Raw genomic sequence first — 19579 nt, forward strand, 5'->3', positions numbered from 1 at the left:
TAAATTCACTTGACATCCTTCCTTGATCCAAAATGTACAAGAAAGCTCAGAGAGGTGGCCGGCGCACCCGAGCAGCCCCCCGCGCCACTCACCCTGGAGCTGGCGACCCTTGTACAGATCCCGTGTCCTGGCCGGATGGGCCCTGGCCGTATTGTCGCACTTCGGCTGCTCGTACCTGCGGGGAGGGAGGGAAGAGAGAAGAGTGGGTGTCTCCTCCGGGTTGTCCCATCCTCGGCCCCAGGCACCTGGGGCACCAGGCATCACAGGACACCGCTTGGGAGGTACGACCTCTGGTGACCTTTGCGACAATTAAATGTCGCCTTCCCGGCCTGTAGGAAGAAAAAAGCTACACACAGCCCTCCCTCCCCACCTCGTTCCTGAAGCACCTCGCACAGCAGCCATGCCCAGGACGGGGACGGGTGCGGCGCGGGGTGGGGCGGGGGCTGAGGAGGGCCGCGGGGGGCCTCCCCCCACCTCGGGAGGGCGTGCGAGTCGGGGAGGCCCTCAGCATTCCAGACGGACATGTCGCTCAGTCTAACCCACGAGGCTAACTCATGAAGGCTGTCTCTGTGTTAAAACAAAGAGAGAGGGCTGGGCGCCGGCCCCACAGAGCCCACGAGGACGAGGTGCAGCCCTGACGCCGGGCGGGCAGGGCCTGTGCGGGCTGCTGGTGGCTGCACGGCAGGGACTCCAGAACCGGTGACGACTCCCGACCAGTCTGCCTGCGGGGTTCCAACCCCAGCCCAGGCGAACAGCCTGGGGCAGCCCCAGCCCGGCCCCCTTCACGGTGCTTTACATAAGCCCCTTGGGTCTGGGCGCTGGGTGTGGGTGACACGGGGAAACCCACGTCGACACGGGGAAACCCACGTCACCCCGAGGACGGCCCCGTCTCGTGGGGACACCGACCACCCAATCGGGTGCGTGGCGGCTGTGAGAACCTGCCTCCCAGGGCAACAGACGTGGTCTCAGGGGTCCAGAAAGATTCTGCGAAAATGCGGGCGACACATCAGAGCCAGCGAGGGCGGGGCGCGGGGCGTGGCACTGGGGGGGACTCTGGGGTCCGAGGCCGCCAACTCTCAGCAGGTGAACAAGGTTCCTTCGACGCCTCACCCTCCCCTGCTGCCCTGGTGCCCTGCTCGCGCGCTGAGAGAGGGGTGGGAGAGCGTGTTTACTTCAGAGGGATCACTTCTGAGCCTTACACTTTTCATTATTTCTTCTTTTCCCACCATAGAAATGAAAGAATGGGATTTCTCGCCCCAGGAATGCTTCCCCGGGCCCCTCCACTGGCTAGAGGGTCGGGTCCAGCCGGGCTGGAACCAGCCGGGTGACCACCAGCTCCTCCGGCCCCTCACTCCCTCAGTAGCCGCTTTGATACCAGAGAACTTAACACCCCACTCACGCAAACTTAATATGTCTTTTCAAAGTGTTGTTTTTGAAATGAAAGCGTCTCGGACACAATCCGGCCAACAGTTAAGCGCTCATGTTTTATCCAAAGCCATTAACTCGTACTCTTGAGATGCAGCGTGGTTCAGTGCAGATGGCAGTGGAACCACGGTCACCGGGATGAGATCGGCAGGTAAAGGGACCCGTTCTCCCACCCGGGTCTCCTCTCCCACCTGGGGCTGCACCGGTGGCTGGGAGCCGACAGCCCACCGAGGGAGCTGGCTGAGGGGCAGCCCTGCGCTCACCGGTGCTGACGTGCACTAAATTCGGGGCGCCCGGGCACCTGCTCATGACCCACAGACCTCATTTCAGACTCTGGGTCAGCGTCCGTGGGCCACAAGTGACACCTTCACAGACGACTGCCCGGGAAAAGTGAGCTGTGAAAGCACAAGCAAAGGGCCCAGCTCCTGACCGAGCAGGCAGAACCAGGACGGGACTCCCAGGGACACGGGCGGCCCCAGACACTCTCAGGGACACCTCGTCTGTTGACAACGTCGGAGCACGGCTCGGGGAAGCCCGGGTGCCCTGCCGTGTTGGGAAGTCGAGCTGCTGCTGTGAACTCCATGCAGGGTCCTGCAGAGGCTCGGGTCGACACCGGTGTCCTCCGCGTGGGGATGGGAGGCCACGTCACTGCCAGCCCATTCTGAACATTCGACCTTGGAGCAGCCTGGAGGCAGCCCCACGGCACGGCCCCTCTGGGTTTGCTCCCAACCTGGGCTGGAGATGCCTTAAGAGTCCAGCACTGCCGCTGATTTGAGAACGCACGATTACACGACACCGCGTGCCCCTTGAGAGGAGCACTGAGAGATGCCCACACCTGGCAGGGACAGCGAGCTCGAGAAGCAGAACCGACGCCTTTGAAGCCTCGAGTGAAACAGCTGAGGCTGTGCTGACGCCATCCGCAGTCTTTTCAGCCGTGTTTATTCTAACATATTTGTACAAGAAAAAGCAGTGAACATCCCTTGATGGTCTGGTTGCCCATCAGATAGCAGACCCCTTGCCAGGCAGAAATTCGATTTCGTGCTCACATGGCCAGTGAGACACACGGGCCCTGCAGGCAGGCAGCGGGCCCTCAGCCTGCAGACTGGCGGCAGGTGGGCAAACCCTCATCGGCCGTCAAGAAAGGGGGAGAGAGCTCCCCATGCCGGGCCTAACACAGCCGCTGGCAGTCAGCCTGAGCCACGCTTAACCCGATAGCTCCCCCGGCGCTCCCCGCTGTTAATCGCGACCAGGCTGGCTCCGGCCCCTCTCCTCCCTGATCCTACACCCTCCACGCTTGGCCTGGGCCCCCGCCTGCACGGCATGCGGACCCCTCCAGCACCAGGAGGTCCAATTCATGATCATCCCCTCTCGAAACTCTGTGCTGGGGCCACTCTCTGCCTGTCTGTGCCCTGTCCTTGGCACAGGTTCATAACACAACTTGTGCTTTTGAGTCATCTTGCATGGGGACACAAGGAAAGGGAACCGGCTTACAGTGCTTAGCGTGAAATTTTATATTTGTGGCTTCTTCCTGGTCTCAGGTTTCTAAATTATTCTTCCCCATCAGAAGATATAAATATAGAGAGTGACTGGGGGAAAAAACTTGAAACCATCTACTCAAATATAGATCAAAACTATGAAGTGTCTCCTAGAAACTGCTTATTCCAGAAAATCACAAGGAAACAGCATTTATGTAACTGGGTATTGAAACTGTAACGCAGACGACCTTCGGCGACATCTCCACCTGACCGCAGAACCAGGAGACATCCGGGCAGGTGAGGCCGACCTGCGGCTCAGCAGGCCCCCCTAATGTGGATGATTCTGACGATTTCCTAGCATCCAGGTCTCCCTGGAGATCACTCGGATCAGTTCCATTTCTCTTGCCAGTGACGGGTTAGCCCTGGTCGTAGGACCCAATTATGGCTAATGACCCCTGAATAGCATCTGCAAGGGGGCTTCCTGAGAGAGAGACGGAGGGGCTGTGTGTCCTCTGAGCATGCGGTGTGTGGATGAGAAGCCGGATGCCTGAAGCCATCTTGTGACCATGAGGGGAGTCCGTCCAAGGGCAAAGACAACAGAGCAAGGATGTCAGAGGAAAGATTTGGAGATTCTGTGTCTTCAGTGACATCTCCAAGTCACAGTATCAACTGCAAGGGCGCGTCCCCATCTCTGCGGCTCTCCTTCAGACAGCACAGCCCTTCACGGCTAAAGCCCGCCTGCCAACGCACCGGAACTGAAACGGAGCACTTCCTAGTAACCGGCACATCCCGCCTTCTGGCCCAGACTGAACTCGACCTGGCTCTGGGGCCGCACTGTGCAAGGGGGGGCACGTTCGCCCCCTCTGTCTGGACGCCCCCATCCCACAGACGTCACTGGCTCGCTGCCCCGCCTCGTCAGGACTGGACCCCGACGTCCATGTCAGGAAGTGCACCGACCGTTCCGTTCAAGTCGCACCCCCGCTCTCCCCGCCCTCGTTCTCATCTGCTTTCCTCCAGGGCTTTGTCATCCACTCGTCCTTGGCTATCGTTTCGTTCCTTCCGTCGGAACGTAGGCCCCCCGGCGCTGCAGACCTCTGTGCATTTCGCTCCTGCGCCTCCCCGGCCCTGGAACTGGGGCCGCACCATCGAGGGAAGTCAGATGTTTCCTGAGTAAGACGTGAGCGGTCAGGTGCCAGGGCGTGGGGCATTCAGAGCTACTAGGAGATGGCATCAATTCTGTCATTCAAACAACCTGCTCTGCGTGGCCCCGGGCGTCAAGGGGGTGGCCGGGTCCAAGCCTGGGAGCTCAGCGGTGGGGCCCCTGTGGCCCTCCCCGCACCGGTGGTGGGCCTGGCCAGAGGTGACATTCTGGCCAAGTGGAGTGAGGGGAGGTCCACCAAGGGTCCACGGGGAAGGCTTTTCTTGCCGTCAAAAAAGCCAAATTATGTTGTCATGGCTGCGTGAGCTTCTGGCGCCAGGAGAGGAATGGGGCGCGGAGTGAGCTGGTGATGAGAGAGGCAGGGCAGGGAGAAGGAAGTAGCTCATTAAAACCACCCCCTCAACTGCTGAGAGATGCGAACGATTCTCCAGGGACCCTGGGAGTTGGTCACCTGGAGGCTGGGTGGGTGTGGGGACCGTGGTGGCCGCAATGGACGGCAATCCTGCGGGTCAACATGCTGTTTCCCCAACATCCCCAAACAGGACTGGACCCCGACGTCAGCGTTTCTGTCCCCAAACCCAGCATGGAGCCCGGACAGGACCCCTTCTCTGCCCGCCCTGCATGCCTCTCAGTCCTGACGGTGTCAGGGTGCGGACAGTCAGCCTCGGTGAAGAAGGAGCAGGGGGGAGAGACGCACGTGGGGGCCTGGGGGCCTCCCCCCGGGTCTGATTTAACGCCCTTTCTTGAAACTCGGAGAGGAGGGGTCACTTCCTCCCGTCGGGAAAATGAGACCCCGGGACTCTGCTCCCTGGCAGGAACGCCCAGAAGGTCTGGGCAGAGTGGAATCAGGGCGGGGGAGGGAGGAGGGCGTCTTCTGTTTCTTGTCCGGCTGTAATATAGAAATGCTCACAAGCTCCGCGGGATCGACGCGGTGCGCTCTACCTCATCCCTTCAGAGCCAGCGAGGAGTCGGGGTCTGACAGCCCAGGACGCACCTTGGCCGGCGCTGAGACCGAGTCTGGGGGACGCCCCAACCGTCCTAGAAGCGGAGTCTGGGGGAGCCTGTGGTCCCCACTCCCAGAGCAGGGCCCCTTAAACCAGCCAGACGGGGCTCCAGGTGTGCTGGACTTCAGGTGGAAACGCCGGCTGGCTTCCTGTCCTCCGGCTCCCGAATCCACCTGGGTGTGTTTCTCCCTTCTACGCGTGTCATGGTCGCACTTGAGAAACTGGGTAAAATCTAGAACGCGTCACAGTGCTCGCGCCTAGGTGAAACCAGTGCCTCGATCTGATCACACTTGAGAGAGAACATTTTCCTATATTGGTAAACGGTTTTTACACAAATTTATGAAAAACCAAAGGGCAACTCATGTAACAAAGAGCCACAAAACCATCCTCACTCGCGTTCACTCGACTTCCAGGAACGGACGGCAGGTGCTCCCCTGGGGCTGCCCTGAGACCGCGTGCTTTGCTGGAACTCACACAAAACGCGAGTGAGCAGGGAGGCTCATGTTTCAGGCCCTTGAAGGCCTGCTGCTCCTCCTGACTCTGGGCTGTCCTCCTTTTTAAGTGGTGATTTCAGGGCACACACAGCTTTGGCTGTGAACGGAGAGCCATTCTGGGCGACCGGTTCTTGTGGAACGTGGGCCTCCCTTTGCCAAAACTGGGGTCAAGAGAAGCTGCTGTTGGCATGGGACACATTCCGAGCGTCACCCCACTATCAGCTCCGGATGATGTCAGAGACTCGGTGCCCCCAGCTCCCCGGCCCCCGCCATCAAGACCACAGGCACCCCACCCAGAGAAGTGGGGTGAGGCCTGGGCGCAGGGATGCCGAGGGGCTCTGCCTTTCCGGGTTTCGCCACGCCTCTCCCGGCCCCACTGAGAGCGGCTTTACCTGGTGGACGTGCCGGGGATGGGGCGTCCAGTGTCCACCAGGACGCACCAGCAGTAGCCGGTGGAGGGGTGGCACTGCACCGGCTTGTAGAGGCCACCGTGGGCGCACTCGGGGATGACCACATTGTCATTCTTCGGCTGCCTGGCTTCCTCCAAGGCCGACTGCTGCTCCTGGTCACACGAGGATGCTGCAGGGAGAAGGAGACAAGGGTGAGCCCGCGGCTGAGACCAGTCCACACAGAGCCTGGGGAGGGACGGGACACAGGGAGGGCCCCCCAGGAGGGGCAGGGCGGGAGGGCTCTCACGGATCACAGTGACGGTCACCGTGGACATGTCCACAAGTGGACCTAATGCCCTGTGGACTGAGGCCACAGGTGGGACCCAGACCCCAGGGACGGCCACAGTCCTCTGCTCTGGGTCCCAAGGTGGGGTCGCAGTCAGCAGATACGGGGTCTAGTCCCACTGAGCCCTGCTGGGCCCTCTGGCCACAGCCCCGACCTGCTGTCCATCAACCACACGCCCCCATCAGGGTCCGGGGAGCACAGCCACCCTCCCGCCTTCACCTCCGCCAGGTCTGGTGAGGTTAAGTGTGGAAGCGACCAGTCCAGACGTCTCAGCTGCAGTGTCTCTGAAACAGGCCGTGTGCCTGGAAATCACTCAAGAAGAGGACGTCTTACTGAGAGCCGCGTCCAGGCGAGGAGCTACGCGAGTTCTCAGCTCATTCCCACGACGACAAAATAGTCACTTTGAAAAATTCCGGCACCCAGTACTTCAATGTCTGAAGGCTTCTGTCTTTTTATGTTAATAAACTCAGTCTCTTTCTCGTGTTTAGACACGATCTAACAGATCCATCTTCCACCCTGAATGGACTGAGGATGCCTTAGAATGTGTGGGTTTAGACAGACACACGCACTTAGACACACCCAGACACAGACACGCAGACAGACAGACAGACAGACGTGCGGGGCTCCCTCCCGGGCGAGCTCTAGGAGACGGCGGGCGGCTAACTGCTGAAACGCCAGGTGAAAAGCTGCCCTAGAATTCTCTGGGAAAGCAGAACAGAGACGCAGAAGAACGTTAGCTGAGGGCACGATGCACATCAGCCCCCGGCGGCTTCTGCCTTTCAGTTAAATGTTCGCACAACTTTCGACAGCAGGGAGGTCACGCACAGCAAGGTGACCCCCGTCCGGGATTTCAAGTGCAAAGTCGGCTGGTGCAGAAATGGACCCTGGGCGTCGATGCGCTGACCCCCCAACCCCACTCGTGGGCGCCTACGGCCTCGGGCCACATGTGACTCCCACCATCCGACTCACGTCGATTTAAATCTGAAGCCACCCTGGGGTGTCACACGCCTCAACCTCATCTCGCGGGAAGCAGGGCTCTGACCTCGGGGCGGAGGAAGCTGGCACCACCTGCACGAAGCCTCACAGGTGAGTCCGCTCTACGCAGTGATCCGCAGAAGCTAGTGAATTTGAGTCAGATAAAATAAACTGTGCAGAACACTTTACCCTTCACTAGACATCCACGTGAGGCTTCAAGTACCATCCAGAAAACACTCGGTGGAGAGTATTCCGAACGTTCCTGCTCTAAATCCTTCCAGCCTAAATGCATGCCATTAAAAATTCATACCAGCAAGTTAAACCTCCTCCCCACTCGTGCTAAAAAATCCCAAATGCGGGCGCTTGCGTTTAGTTCGTCCTTGACGTGGCACAGGGTCTCTCTGGGCGTGGCCTCCGACCCTCGGCTTAGAGTCACCTCGAAGGAACACCCTGCTCACCCTGGGACCAGGAGGCTCGGAGGTCAAGCTTCCACCCGCCAGTCCACGGAGCCCTGAGTCTCGGGGACGGAAGGGCCAGCGGCAGGACCGGGCCGCCCTCTCGCCCCCGGAGGCGCTGCGGGGGCTCAGCCCGGTGGTCGGGGGGCAGATCCCGGCTGAGACACAGCTGCCCTTGACCCCACACGTTCCAGAGCAGGCCCTCCCTCACCTGAGCTGTCTTTGGGGTCAAAAAATCACATTCTTTCACTTTCACATTTCTCCTTAAAAAGGGAAAGAAAGCAACAAATACATTGGGCGAATCTATTTTAAGTAAAATCTTTAGTTATTTTCTGCTTAGAAAGTAGTTTTGTTTGGAAACTAACTACAGTTTACAGGGGTTTTATGACTAAACGTGACACCAGACAGGTGGGAAGACCGGGGACCTGGGAAGGCATGTGCTTCTGTGTCGCGGCTGCCAGGCCAGAGGCGAGGTGGCACTCGGAGTAGGACGCCCGGCTCAGGGGGTGACGCGGGTGGTGTGGCAAAGACTGAAGGAGGCTCGGTGGGCGGTGCGGCCCAGGGACCCTGCTTCATGAACTTGACTTCCAGGTTCATTGTTTTTCCAGCACTAAAAAAACGCCTGGAACGTAACAGGCACTCAGCACATTTGTTTTGCAACAGTAACTCGTGCTTATGATGTTAAGAGCTGGAAGACCACCTGGATTTTACTTCTCTGGTAACTCCATTTGCAACGTGAGGATAATCAACCCGCTTAATGACGTGACCGGCCGTCTACGGGCCGCATCGCCAGCCGCCGCTCTCGGCGGGCTGGGCGTGGCCGCCCCCGCGCACGCGCGGGAAGAGCGCAGAAGGAAGCCCGCCCGCGGCTCCCCGCTCCCGGGGGAGGCGCTCACTCCCCTCTGCGGCCCCCAGGCCGGCCTCGGCCTCCTAAGACGGGCGCGGAAGGTGGAGCCACCCTGCCCTGTGCCCGGATCGACCTTTGGTAGGATCGTTCGAATCTGACCATCACGCCACTTTGTGTAATGACAGAGAGGGGGGAGCGGTGGCCCCTGGGCCCAGGCTCACGCCCCTGTCCCAGGCAGTGCCCGGCTCCCGCCACGGCGACGGCAGACCGCCAGGTGCGGGCCCAGCAGGTCCCCTCTCCGACGGCATGAGGTCCGTGAGCCTCTGGACCCAGGAGCCCACGCAGGGCCCCGAGCTGTCTGAATGGCCGTCCGCTCTCAGAGGCAAGCACGTAATTCCAAGAAATTCCCTGTGGCTTGAATTATCCAGAAGTAGATTTTTGATTTTTGGTGGGGTTTTTTTTTCTTTTTTTTTTTGATTTGTTTGGTCTGTAAGTTAAGAACGTTAAATGGCCAAGTTATGATTCTACAAGCGTCCAGCGTCAAGATGGGGCATTTGGTTTCCATCAGTGGCGAGTATGCTCTGGGAACGTGGGCGGGGTGGCGCTCCGGGAGCTCACGGGACAAGCACGGAGGGGGTTCTAACCCAAATCCACCCCAATACACAGAAATAGTTAACGGCCGCTGCATTGTTACAACGGCAGCACTCAACTTCGTGAAAATTTCACACTGACTGTCCCCTGTCGGTTGTACATTGCTTTAAACTCTACATTCAGTCAGCAAATAGAGAGGCAAATAAACCCACTCCTCACGCATCTTAAAGAGGCATCTGCTCCAACTGCAACATCGAAACCGGCATGGCACGGAAATGACAGGGACGCCGCTCTCTCTGAAGTGACCAACACGTCACCGTAGGTCACGGGAAGAAACGGAGGGGGAGGGGGCGGAGCTCCAGCCAGCCCCGGCTGTTTGAAAGCCCCCAAGCCGCGCATCTGTTCCCACCCGAGTCCCAGACGCAGGGGGACTGGCTGCAGCCCTCCTGGAAAGCACACTGCTCCCTTGCCTGTTCTCTTGGCCCCTTTTCAGCTTTATTAGTGAACAGAATTTATGGTGTGACTGTCTGGGCACAAAATGCCTCACACTCGCTCCAAGGACATACTGTAGCTACAGAAGTGGGTCTGGAAAATTCTCGAAATGTCCCTTCTGAGGGTTTTACATCATGTTTGAAAGCTCATCATAAGCAAAGTAGGATCGATTAAGTCCACCCACCCTTAACATTTGCTTGGAGGGCTATAAAATGTGGAAGCGTCATTGCCAAGCAGGAAGAAATTCCATGGTTTGTTTATATAAACATCCTGGCTGAAGTGAGAACTGCTAACTCACATGATTGTATTTGGTAAACCTGGCCCCATGTGGGACATCCAGTTTCTCTTATTGGAAAAATGCAGTTACATTTGACAGTAAGTAAGGGCCACTCTGAAGGAAGCAGATCTCCTTTAGACAAACTCACAATGGCCCCGAGAATAGACAAAGGGCCGTCTGATGTGTCCCTCTGAAGGTCACCCTCCCTCCCGAGACAGCCCAGCCCCCGGAAGAGACCACCCATTTCTGCCCCATCCCTGGGACCATTGGGGTCAAGGAAAGAGGTGACTCCTGGAGTGGGAACCTCCCCAGCACAGACGCCCCGGGATCTGTGGAGGACGTCCATCGCACCTGTAAACGGAGAAGAACAGTGAGCGAAGGACATGAGCCGGCCGATGTCCCCACGACACTGGATGCGTCCCATCACCGAGACACAGGCAAACAGGGCTCCAGGACGAAGCCCAGGGAGACAAGTCTCAACCACATTTTAGAAAAATGTCAGTGAGGTCTCGTGATGCGGTAGAAAAGGGTGCAGGGAAAGGGGCTTTTCAATGAAAGTAAAAGCATGGAGGACCCAAGCAACAATGGTGGGGCCAGGAAAGCGGGAGGAGGGGACCAGAGAGGGACTGGGGAAGGCCAGGGCACGGCCGGCTGAAGGCCAGGCGAGCGTGGGTGGGAGCAGAGACATCTGCGGCCGGCGGACCCAGTAGGGTCACACAGGGGAGCGAAGGCAGAGCTGCACGATCGTCATCTTAGCAAAAGCTAGTTTTGACTCTGTGCCAAAGGAGCATTCATCGGTGGACAAAAAGGAAAGTTTGGGATTCTGGAAAGAATTCAGCAGGAAAATAGAGCAACTGATGCTCACAAAATTCACATGAAAAACGTCCACTTTAATACATTAGATGAAAATGTTTGTTTTCTTTCCTATTCAGGAGGGTTTTAACTATGTAGTTTGTGTTGAGGAGTTAACGTGAGAAGGAAGGAGGACTGAAAAAGACGAGTGAATGGAGGGCTTGTGCTATGAGTGGCCGGGGAATAAGCCACTGAGTTTCTCCAAGAAAAACCACCCAGAGAATCTCCGCTTGGAAGGACACTGGGGGAAAAGGAGAAGCTGGGAGATTATTGAGAACTGGTGATTGGGTTGAATACAGATTTTTTTCCTAGTGGAAGAGGACTGAACATAGTTTGAGGTGAAAGGAAAGAGAAAAGCCTTTGCCATAAATGAGGTTCCTGTGTCTGGAGAAGCGGGAAGGGGACGGACAACTCCTGGGCCGTCATCACAGACGGGGCGGCTATGTGAGGCGGCGTCCCTCGGAGGAGAAAGGCAAGTTCTGGGCCAGGAGTCAGACGCTGGGTTGTTCCCTGTCCGTGGATCACCAGTCTGACGACTCTACGAGGCTCTCATCTCACAGACTCAGTGTCCTCTTCCCTGCCTGGCCCCCCGCCGCGCAGGCTCACTGGGCGAACGAAATAGCGCACACAAAGCCGCAGGGCCCTCAGCGAGTTCAAAGGATGATCCCCACTGAGCAGAAGTGTAACCCGGCCCATTAGGCACAGACGGAAAGGTCCTACAGAGAAAACCCAGTCATAACCCTAAAGAGTTCTTCACGGACACTCAGCATCACAAATGCGGGTTCCTCTAAGACCACACAGCCAGCACCAGGAGGGGAGACAGCAGGGTCTTCTGTAACCTGCAGATTCGCTAAGGCTCAGGCTTACGCTGCACTGTCCTCATCACCCGGCCCATCGAGCCAAGAGACGACCAAGGCTCGAGTGACAGACAAGGAGGAACTTAGGTCAGGATTCCAGCTACAAGTTCTCTGTTTCGGGGTCTGGCAGTCGAGGTGTCTGGTCAGTTTCTCACAATTACACATGTAACTTGTGCCACCAAACCTCAAAACTCCTTACAGAAGAGCAGCCTCCCACTCAGCGTATTAACCCCTCGGCCCCCAGGCCACCGGCTTGACCGCAGCCTGGATGGCTCTCCCGCCTCGGCTTACCCAGTCCGCCTGCTGGCACCGAGCCCACCGGGAACGCGCTGACTCCCGACGTAGCTACGGTGGCTGCACTGTGCTTTCTTCCACGGCCAGCTCGCCGCAGGCTTTCCTAGGCCCAAGCAGCGCGTCTGCGCCGCTCTCGCTCCACGACCTGGGGGAGACTCGTGGCTCGGAGACCCCAGAGCTGTGAGCGACCTCTGAGAAGTGATCAGCACTTGGGAGGCAGTCTGCCTCTGTGTTTTTCCATTAACATGTGAGACTGCAAACACGAGTACAGTTCCAGCCTGCTTCCGTCAACGTTACCTGCCACAATCATGCAACAACTGTGTTTCTAGAAAGTCACCTCTGGAGACTCGTAGCGTGTCCGTTAGAATATTGGCCTGTTTCCCACACTGGCAGATCTGGGCGACTTACAAGGTGCCTGACAGTTGGTTCAAATAATCTGACCGCCAGAGTGTCTGCCAGACATTTAGGCACTGGAAGGAGAAGGCCCGTACGCAGTGACCTCGCTGAACGGAAGACACCTGATCTTAGTGTGATCACGCCAGGGGCAGTTTACGGGGAGCAGCCGTGAACCACATCCGTTCTCAGACGACAGACTTCAGACGGGGCCGTGCTTCGGGAGGACACAGGCTACTCCCACCAGCTTTGCCGCCAGCCCTCCTTCTGGAGGACTTCCCACCGACACCTAGGGCGGTGCTGTTCTCTTTCCGACAGGAATGAAATCTTGAGAAGCTTTTTTAAAAAACGAAAATGCTCAAAACTGTCTGCGTGCCCATCCCCACGCCCCTGGCTGTGGATACAGCACTCGGCCGCCCGCAGCCCCTCGGGCCCTACTCGCTCCCTCGTGGGCCCCGCCCTTGGGGGCCCCGCACCATCTGCGAGGACTGCCCCCGAGCCCTGCGCGCGCGCTCCCCGCTGCAGCGGACGGTGGCGCCGCGCCGTTACCTGCTAAGACATCCTGTGTCCCCTTCCTCACACAGTCTGCTCTGCGAACAGTCTTCTCTCCCGGACAGACCTTGTTTTTAAAGACGTGCGGAACATTGCGATTTCCCAGCAGCCACCCCTGACAAACTCCCCAGAAATTACTGCAGGTGTGGACAGCATGCCCTGACGTGCTGACAACGCTGGACCATCACACACACAGCCACTCACGCCTAACTCACCGCTTTCTGTTTACTCTCATCTCGCTGTTCATTTCCAGGTTGAGTCACGAAGAAGCAACTCAGCAAATTTAGTTTTCAAAGTCAAAGCGTTTTGATGGAATCCTCTGGTAAACACGGCGGACGGCGTGGTACGAAATGGGCACGGCGAGCCCAGGCTCAGGCCAGCCCCCCTCCACCCTGGCTTCAGGGAGGCCATGGAAATGGAGAAACCCGTTTGCCAAACAGACTCACCCCATCTCACTGCCCCTGAGGTGGGCAAGACAAGTGTGTTGAGAGAGAAGGATAGTGTCTTGCAAATTTGAAGGGCAACTTAAAATACTAGAAAAGATACTCATAACACTTTTGGACGCTGTCATAACAGCATGCCTTAGAAGCACATGCTTTCAGTGACAGTCACACTGTTTGGTTCTAGACGAAGAAAAATTAGGTTCATTTTTTTTATTAAGGTGAGCTACTTCATTAATTAAGTGGCCAAGCTCTCAGAAAACTAGGATTGAAGGAAGCCTTCTCTATCTGCTAAAAATGTATTTACATGAAATCTGCGGTACCCCCCCGTGCTCACTGATACAAGACTGAGTGCCTCCACCCTAAGACTAGAAAGAACCTCACGCCTTCCACGCGCCAGTACACCGGAGGCCCTGGCGGGCGCCAAACAGGCAAGAGAAAGAACAGTATGAAGACTGGAAAGAAAACTGTAAACTGTCTTTAATTACACACGACAGGAGTGTGCACGTGAAAGGAACTGAAGCATCTACAGAAAAAAACTGCTAGGAATAATAAGCAAATGCAGCAAGGGCTCGAGATAGTCAGTATGCGAACCACCTGAATTCCTATGGACCAGCAGTGACGACCGGAGGACAACAGTTTTAAATGGCGTTCACGGTGCCATCAAAACCACACAATACCTAGGAATGCATTTATGAAAGGACCTGCAGGATGTGGAAACCTGAAAGGCATTACTGAGAAAAATTAAAGGGACTCTACCGAAGCAGAGAGGAATAAACTAATGTCAAAAAGTTAATTCTCCCCAGATTCACCTACGGATTCAAAATAATTCCTGTCAAAATCCCAGGAAGCTTCTTTGTAGAAATTGACATTTTAGTTCTCAAATGTACGTGGAAATACGAAAGACCTAAAATATCCAAATCACTCTTCCAAGACAACGAAGTTGGTGGACTACTGTCACGTTACTTGAAAAATAATTATAAAGCTGCCTATTGAGACAGTGTGTTGTTGGAATGAGGGTAGTTAAATAGATCGATGGGAAAGAATAAACAGTTCATAAACAGACACAAAAACACATGCTCAGTTGGTATTTAAGGCGCCCACGCAAGTCGGTGGAAGGGACCGTCTTCTCGCTGATGATTCCAGAACCGTGGGCTCGCTGCGTGCAATTCTTAAAGCCTTCCTCAAACCGTACACACACCTTTGAAATGAACTAAGAGACCTAAACAAAAAGCTAGAAGTATGAAGCCTGGGAAGGAAATACAATGGACTACCTTTGTGACGTCGGCTTAGAGAAGGATTTTTAGGGCAGACACAGGAAGTCCTAGTCACAAAAGAAACTTCGGTAAATGGGACACTACCAATACATTTTAAAACTTACATGTGCCGAGAGGCACCGTGAAGGAAGCGAAAAGACAAGCCCAGAGGCAGAGAAGACGTCCCTGAGGCGCACGCCCGACAGAGATGCAGGCTGTGTCAGCAGCCCAGCAGCCCCACGCAAGTGACAGTGATCTACGTAAATGGGCCAAAGAGGGGGACAGACAACTCAGAACGAAAGGCGTACGACTGAACGACACGCACATGACAGAACCGCTGGGCCTCCCTGTCACCAGGGAAACGCAGCGTGGACCCCAGGAGATGTCGCAGGCTGGTGGGAGGGGCCCTGGTGAGACACGCCCAGGCGCCGGTGACGCTGGAACCTGGGGCTCGCCTGTGTTCCTCACACGACTGTACGATGTACCTGGAAGCGTTAACCCCAGAGTAATTAAGACACGTCCACAAAACCCCGGGGGCAGACTGCACCTGGCAGCTTTACGTATAACAGCCTCAGCCCGGAAACAACTAAATACCCAGCAGCTGGGAGACGCACAGGTGGGGTACAGACGTACAATACAGCATCGTGCACACAGAGTCACTGCGTAACAAGTGTGGCCGACCGGGCGGATCCTGAAGCCATTCTAATGCGTAGGAAAGGCAGAAACCAGGAGTCATTCCATTTAGACAAAACTCTAGCCTGGGGAAAAGTAAGGCAAGTGGTGCAGATCCGAGCAGCGGCGCCCTCCGAGAAGATCCCGCCGGGGAGCAGCTGGGAGAGCATCCCTGGGGCGCGGCTGCCCGTCCCGGGAAGGCGCACTGCCCGCGGACACGCGTGCCAGAGCCCGCCTCAGCGTGTGCCGAGGGTCCCAGCGGACAAACCAACGCCCAGGTGCCTCCTGCTGGGAATAAAACAGGAGTCCCAGGATATGAGAAAGTCTCAGCCACATCGTACTGGGCAGCGTTTTCTGTTCCCGTGGTGAGTCTGAGGACGGAGAGTAACAGACTCGGCGAGGAAGCCAGTACAGGCGAGAGTCCGCCCTCAGCTCCCACGGCCCGGCGCCCAGCAAATGCTCAGGGGTCTCTTCCTGCTTGTCCAACGAGACATGCGACCCACCGAACAAGCAATCCCACCACGACCTATGATGCACACAGACGGGACGGGAGCCCGACTGGCCACGCTCGACTTCACGCCCCTCAGGCCAGCGCCGCCCACGAGGAGGGTCTCGGGCCTCCGAGTCCTGACCTAAGTGGGTAAAGGAGGTTTTTGCCACAGTGTGAGTGACACCATGGGAACATCCCACATGGCGTTTGTGGGTCCACGTCCCCCAAGTGAGCCTGCCTCCCAGGAGCACCTAACCTGCGGGCAGTGTTCACATCCCCAAGTCTGTCACAGAACCAGCCTGGCGTGTCCGTCTGTGCCCTCGCTCTGCTCGCCCTGTCCTGCGTACAGCCCTCGCATCCTGCCTGGACGTCCTCGGCTGGCCTCACGTCCTGTTGCGTCGGCAGGCCTGCTGCATCACCGAGGCCTGCATGGACTAGTCTGTTTGCCTTCGATGGCCTCCGCCAAGTCCAATTACAGTGGCAGCCGCAACCCGGAGGGCTCGGAAATGCACTGGTTCCATAACTGACACTCACACCCACCATGACAGTGCCTCGGCAGGGCCCTCAATCCCTCCCACTCAGGGTAATTACACCCTGAGCCCCACAAGTAAATGGTGCTGTGTGGGCCCAAGCCTTCCTCTCTCCCAGTCACCAGGGTTTGTGCAGCTCTCCCCACACTAGCAGTGTCTCCCCTATTCCATGACGCTGGGCTCTGACATGGGAACGTCTTGGCTTGGGGGGTGTCTGTAAGTGTGACACAAGCTGGGGCTTGCAGTCCGCAGGTGTTTGGACCACTCTCTTGTGCCTTAGGTATTGCTAGGAGACATCCCCCAGTCTTCTCACTCGAGCCAGGAGGATGAGAGGTGCATGGAGCCGATCCAGGCCCACGAGCGAGGTGGAGCCTCCCAGCAGAACCCTGCCAGAGGTAATTGGGGGCCCGGGACCCACAGAATGCCATTATTCTCAGATGCCTGAGAAGTGAACGCTTGTCTCTGATCACTACTGACAACCTGAGGCTATTTGTTATGAAGCGGTCACTGTCAGATACAACAGTCATTTGGGTGTAAGCTTCCAGGGGCAAAACTACATCTTCTATTTTCTTTGCATCTCCTTACAGTATTTTCAGAAATCCCTCCCAAAACATCTCTGGTTAGGGCACCAAGCACCTAGCTCCTCCTGGGGCAGTTTGCCACACGCCCTCATTAGCACGTGGGCCTTGCCTTTCACGTGCGCGTTCACCTGTGCTCAGCAAACACCGCACGGGGGGGCCGGCTTCTCACAAGGAAGCTGGGCTGCAGAGGGACAGTCCATGGTGGGTGGACTGCAGGACAGCGGGGGCCAGACCGGGGGCTCTGGAGCCTGCAAAGGAACTTCCACAAGCAGTGGAGAGCCTCGTAAGGGTTTTTAAGAGCACCAGGATCATATCTGTGCTTTAAAGATCCTGGTGGCAAGCTTTCAGACCCAGGACCGGTTCGAGGCTGTCTTCAGTACCTACAAGGGACAATGAGGACTTAATCTGAGGCCCCCAGACACTCATGATATAAAGTGACCAACCCTGCGGACGTCAGTGAACCCACATGAAATGCACAGGTAACTCAGCACCTGGCGGTGACTGCTCGGTGCCAAATTAAAGGTGTGACCACTGTTTCTGTGGGTCCCGGGCCCCCAGTTACCTCTGGAGCCCTCAGGTGTGCACGCCATGAACCTTGTCAGTACCCTGTACCTCCTTCTGCTTGTTTTAAAACGTATTAAAAATATTATCAGGATTCATAAAATGTAGCATTTTTCCCGCAGACACACCACTGCTCTGTGGTCAGACGTTCCCTCACTGGCGGCTGCTAAGCGCTCACCAGCTCCGTAGAGCGCAGCGGCCGGTGAAGCGCCGTGAGGCTCACAGAGGACCTCACGTGTAAGAATGTTCCAGGGGTAAAACGATAAACAGTCTGTCAAGTAGGACCCACTTACAAGAAGCGTGTGGGTTTCACACACACACAGCAGGGGCCGGAGACTGGTCAGTACAACGGCACCGGTCAGCAGCCACTTGGGACCACACGCCTTTCACGGGTTAACGCACTTAATCACGCGTTACTTCTGTGAGGTGGGGTCACTGCCGTCTTTTTACAAAGCCGGTGACTGAGCCCGAGAAGACAAACCCCGTGCACAGGCGAGGCCGTCAGGGACGTGAGCGCAGGGCCACCTGCCCCAGAGTCCTGCTCCAGCGTCTCAGAGCTGGAGACTCCACTTCTACACACGTCGTCTTCGTCGCTCATGGAACTGGCGGTGGGTTTCTTCCTACCTGCACAGCACAGATGGTCAAAGAAGGGAAAACACAGAACGAAGAGCTGCCCCCTTAGAATCTGATTTTGTAGAAATGGCAGCGGGTGGGGGTGGGGGGGGGCTTGAAACGCACAGTTTTACGGGGGTGTAATTATTCACGTGTTCACTTCCTGCAAGAAATCTAAGTGGGACCGATGGTGCCACGGCTTTGCCCATAAGCGACACATGTTTATGACTTACTAACTCCAAGGAAGGTTTTTGAATTAGCTTCTTAATCTGGGATTGTTGCCGTAGTTTTCAAGGGCACAGCGGACACGGAGCCCAGCCTCCTGTGCTTTGCCCTTTAATCCTGGCAACAACAGAGCGAGGCGTAGGCACACATACTAGCAGGTGTGTTTCTCAGGTGAGGAACCAGAGGCTCTGAAAGCTTGTGTCTCACTCAGGACGGCAGAGCGAGGAAAGCACAGGAGCCCCGGGGCGCCCCCGCCTCCCGCCGCCTAGGACGGGGCACCAGCCCTGCCCGGCAACGCCCACAGGACGGTAAACCGGGAACGCGGGAGGTCCACAGTCAAGCTTGTATTTCCACAACATAAAGACCTGCAGGGGATTTGTGGATCTAGTTTCTTTGGAAAGAAAATAGTGACCACGGTCTCCATCCTAATTCATTTCTTCCTGTATTTACTCTCACGGCAAAGACCTGAGTGACCGTAGCCCTAAGCCGTTTCCAGCCAGAACGCGAGTCCCAGGCCCCGGGAGAGGGGGTGACCTAGCGCGTGAGCCCCGGCAATGACAGCCACCCCAGAAGGACCTCAGAGCCCCCAGTCACACCCTCTTCCCGTCCTAACCTCTCTCTGCAGCTTCCAGAGGATTCTGTCAATGGCAGTCTCACCAACATCACTCTCGAAAACCCAAATCCAAGTGTCCGTACTCCAGTCTTTCCCTTTCCTCTACACGGACCCTCGTTCTCCACGATGCTTCCTAGACACCCCCAGCACCCCCGTCACCGCACCGGCCTTGGCGCGTCTCACCAAGGGGCGCCCCCCCCCCCGGGGAGCCTCTCCCGCTGCTGCCCCCACACAGGGGGCGTTAGACACAGCAAGACGCACTCCCGTCCCGGCACACGGGGCCCCAGGAGCCCCCGCCCCGCCTCCTGCAGGCGCAGGACGATGAGAAAGGACCAGGCGACCAGGTCACGGAGAGTATGCTGTCCCGCAGGCCTTATTTCACTCTCGGAGGAGGGGCCTGCACTGAAAGGTCTTCAACTCCCAAAACCAGGAAGAGATGACAGCCAGCTCCTGGAAACCAGGGCAGCAGACGTCAGTGATTCTCGGAGGCCTCGCGGCCATCACGGTAGAATTAGGACCCAGCACCCTTCGTTCCCCCACCGGCCCCCGTGAGCGCCCTCAGCACCAGGCAGCCCCCCAGCATCCTCCTTAGCTGTGCTGGTGCCAGGCACACAGGTCACCCCCAAACTAGGGCATTCAGCCCCAGAGACCGTGTCCACGGAGGGGGGCTGCAGGGACAATGGTGACAGCTGGGTTGGGTGTGTTTCCCTCGTCCTCCAGGG

The 19579-nt window shown here is 57.0% G+C and overlaps 1 protein-coding gene across 2 annotated transcripts in view; it reads right to left on the reverse strand.

The window, feature by feature from the left end:
- Positions 1 to 19579, reverse strand: part of SMOC2 (SPARC related modular calcium binding 2) — a 142844-nt gene that overhangs the window by 35895 nt on the left and 87370 nt on the right. For both annotated transcript variants that reach the window (XM_074367953.1, XM_074367954.1), the window contains exons 8-9: positions 5950 to 6136; positions 93 to 175 (exon numbers count right to left, since the gene is read on the reverse strand). In XM_074367953.1, coding sequence (XP_074224054.1) covers positions 93 to 175; positions 5950 to 6136 — 270 coding nt within the window. The remainder of the gene's footprint in view (positions 1 to 92; positions 176 to 5949; positions 6137 to 19579) is intronic.

The sequence above is a fragment of the Camelus bactrianus genome, chromosome 8, assembly GCF_048773025.1.
Source record: "Camelus bactrianus isolate YW-2024 breed Bactrian camel chromosome 8, ASM4877302v1, whole genome shotgun sequence".
Classification (NCBI taxonomy): domain Eukaryota; kingdom Metazoa; phylum Chordata; class Mammalia; order Artiodactyla; family Camelidae; genus Camelus; species Camelus bactrianus.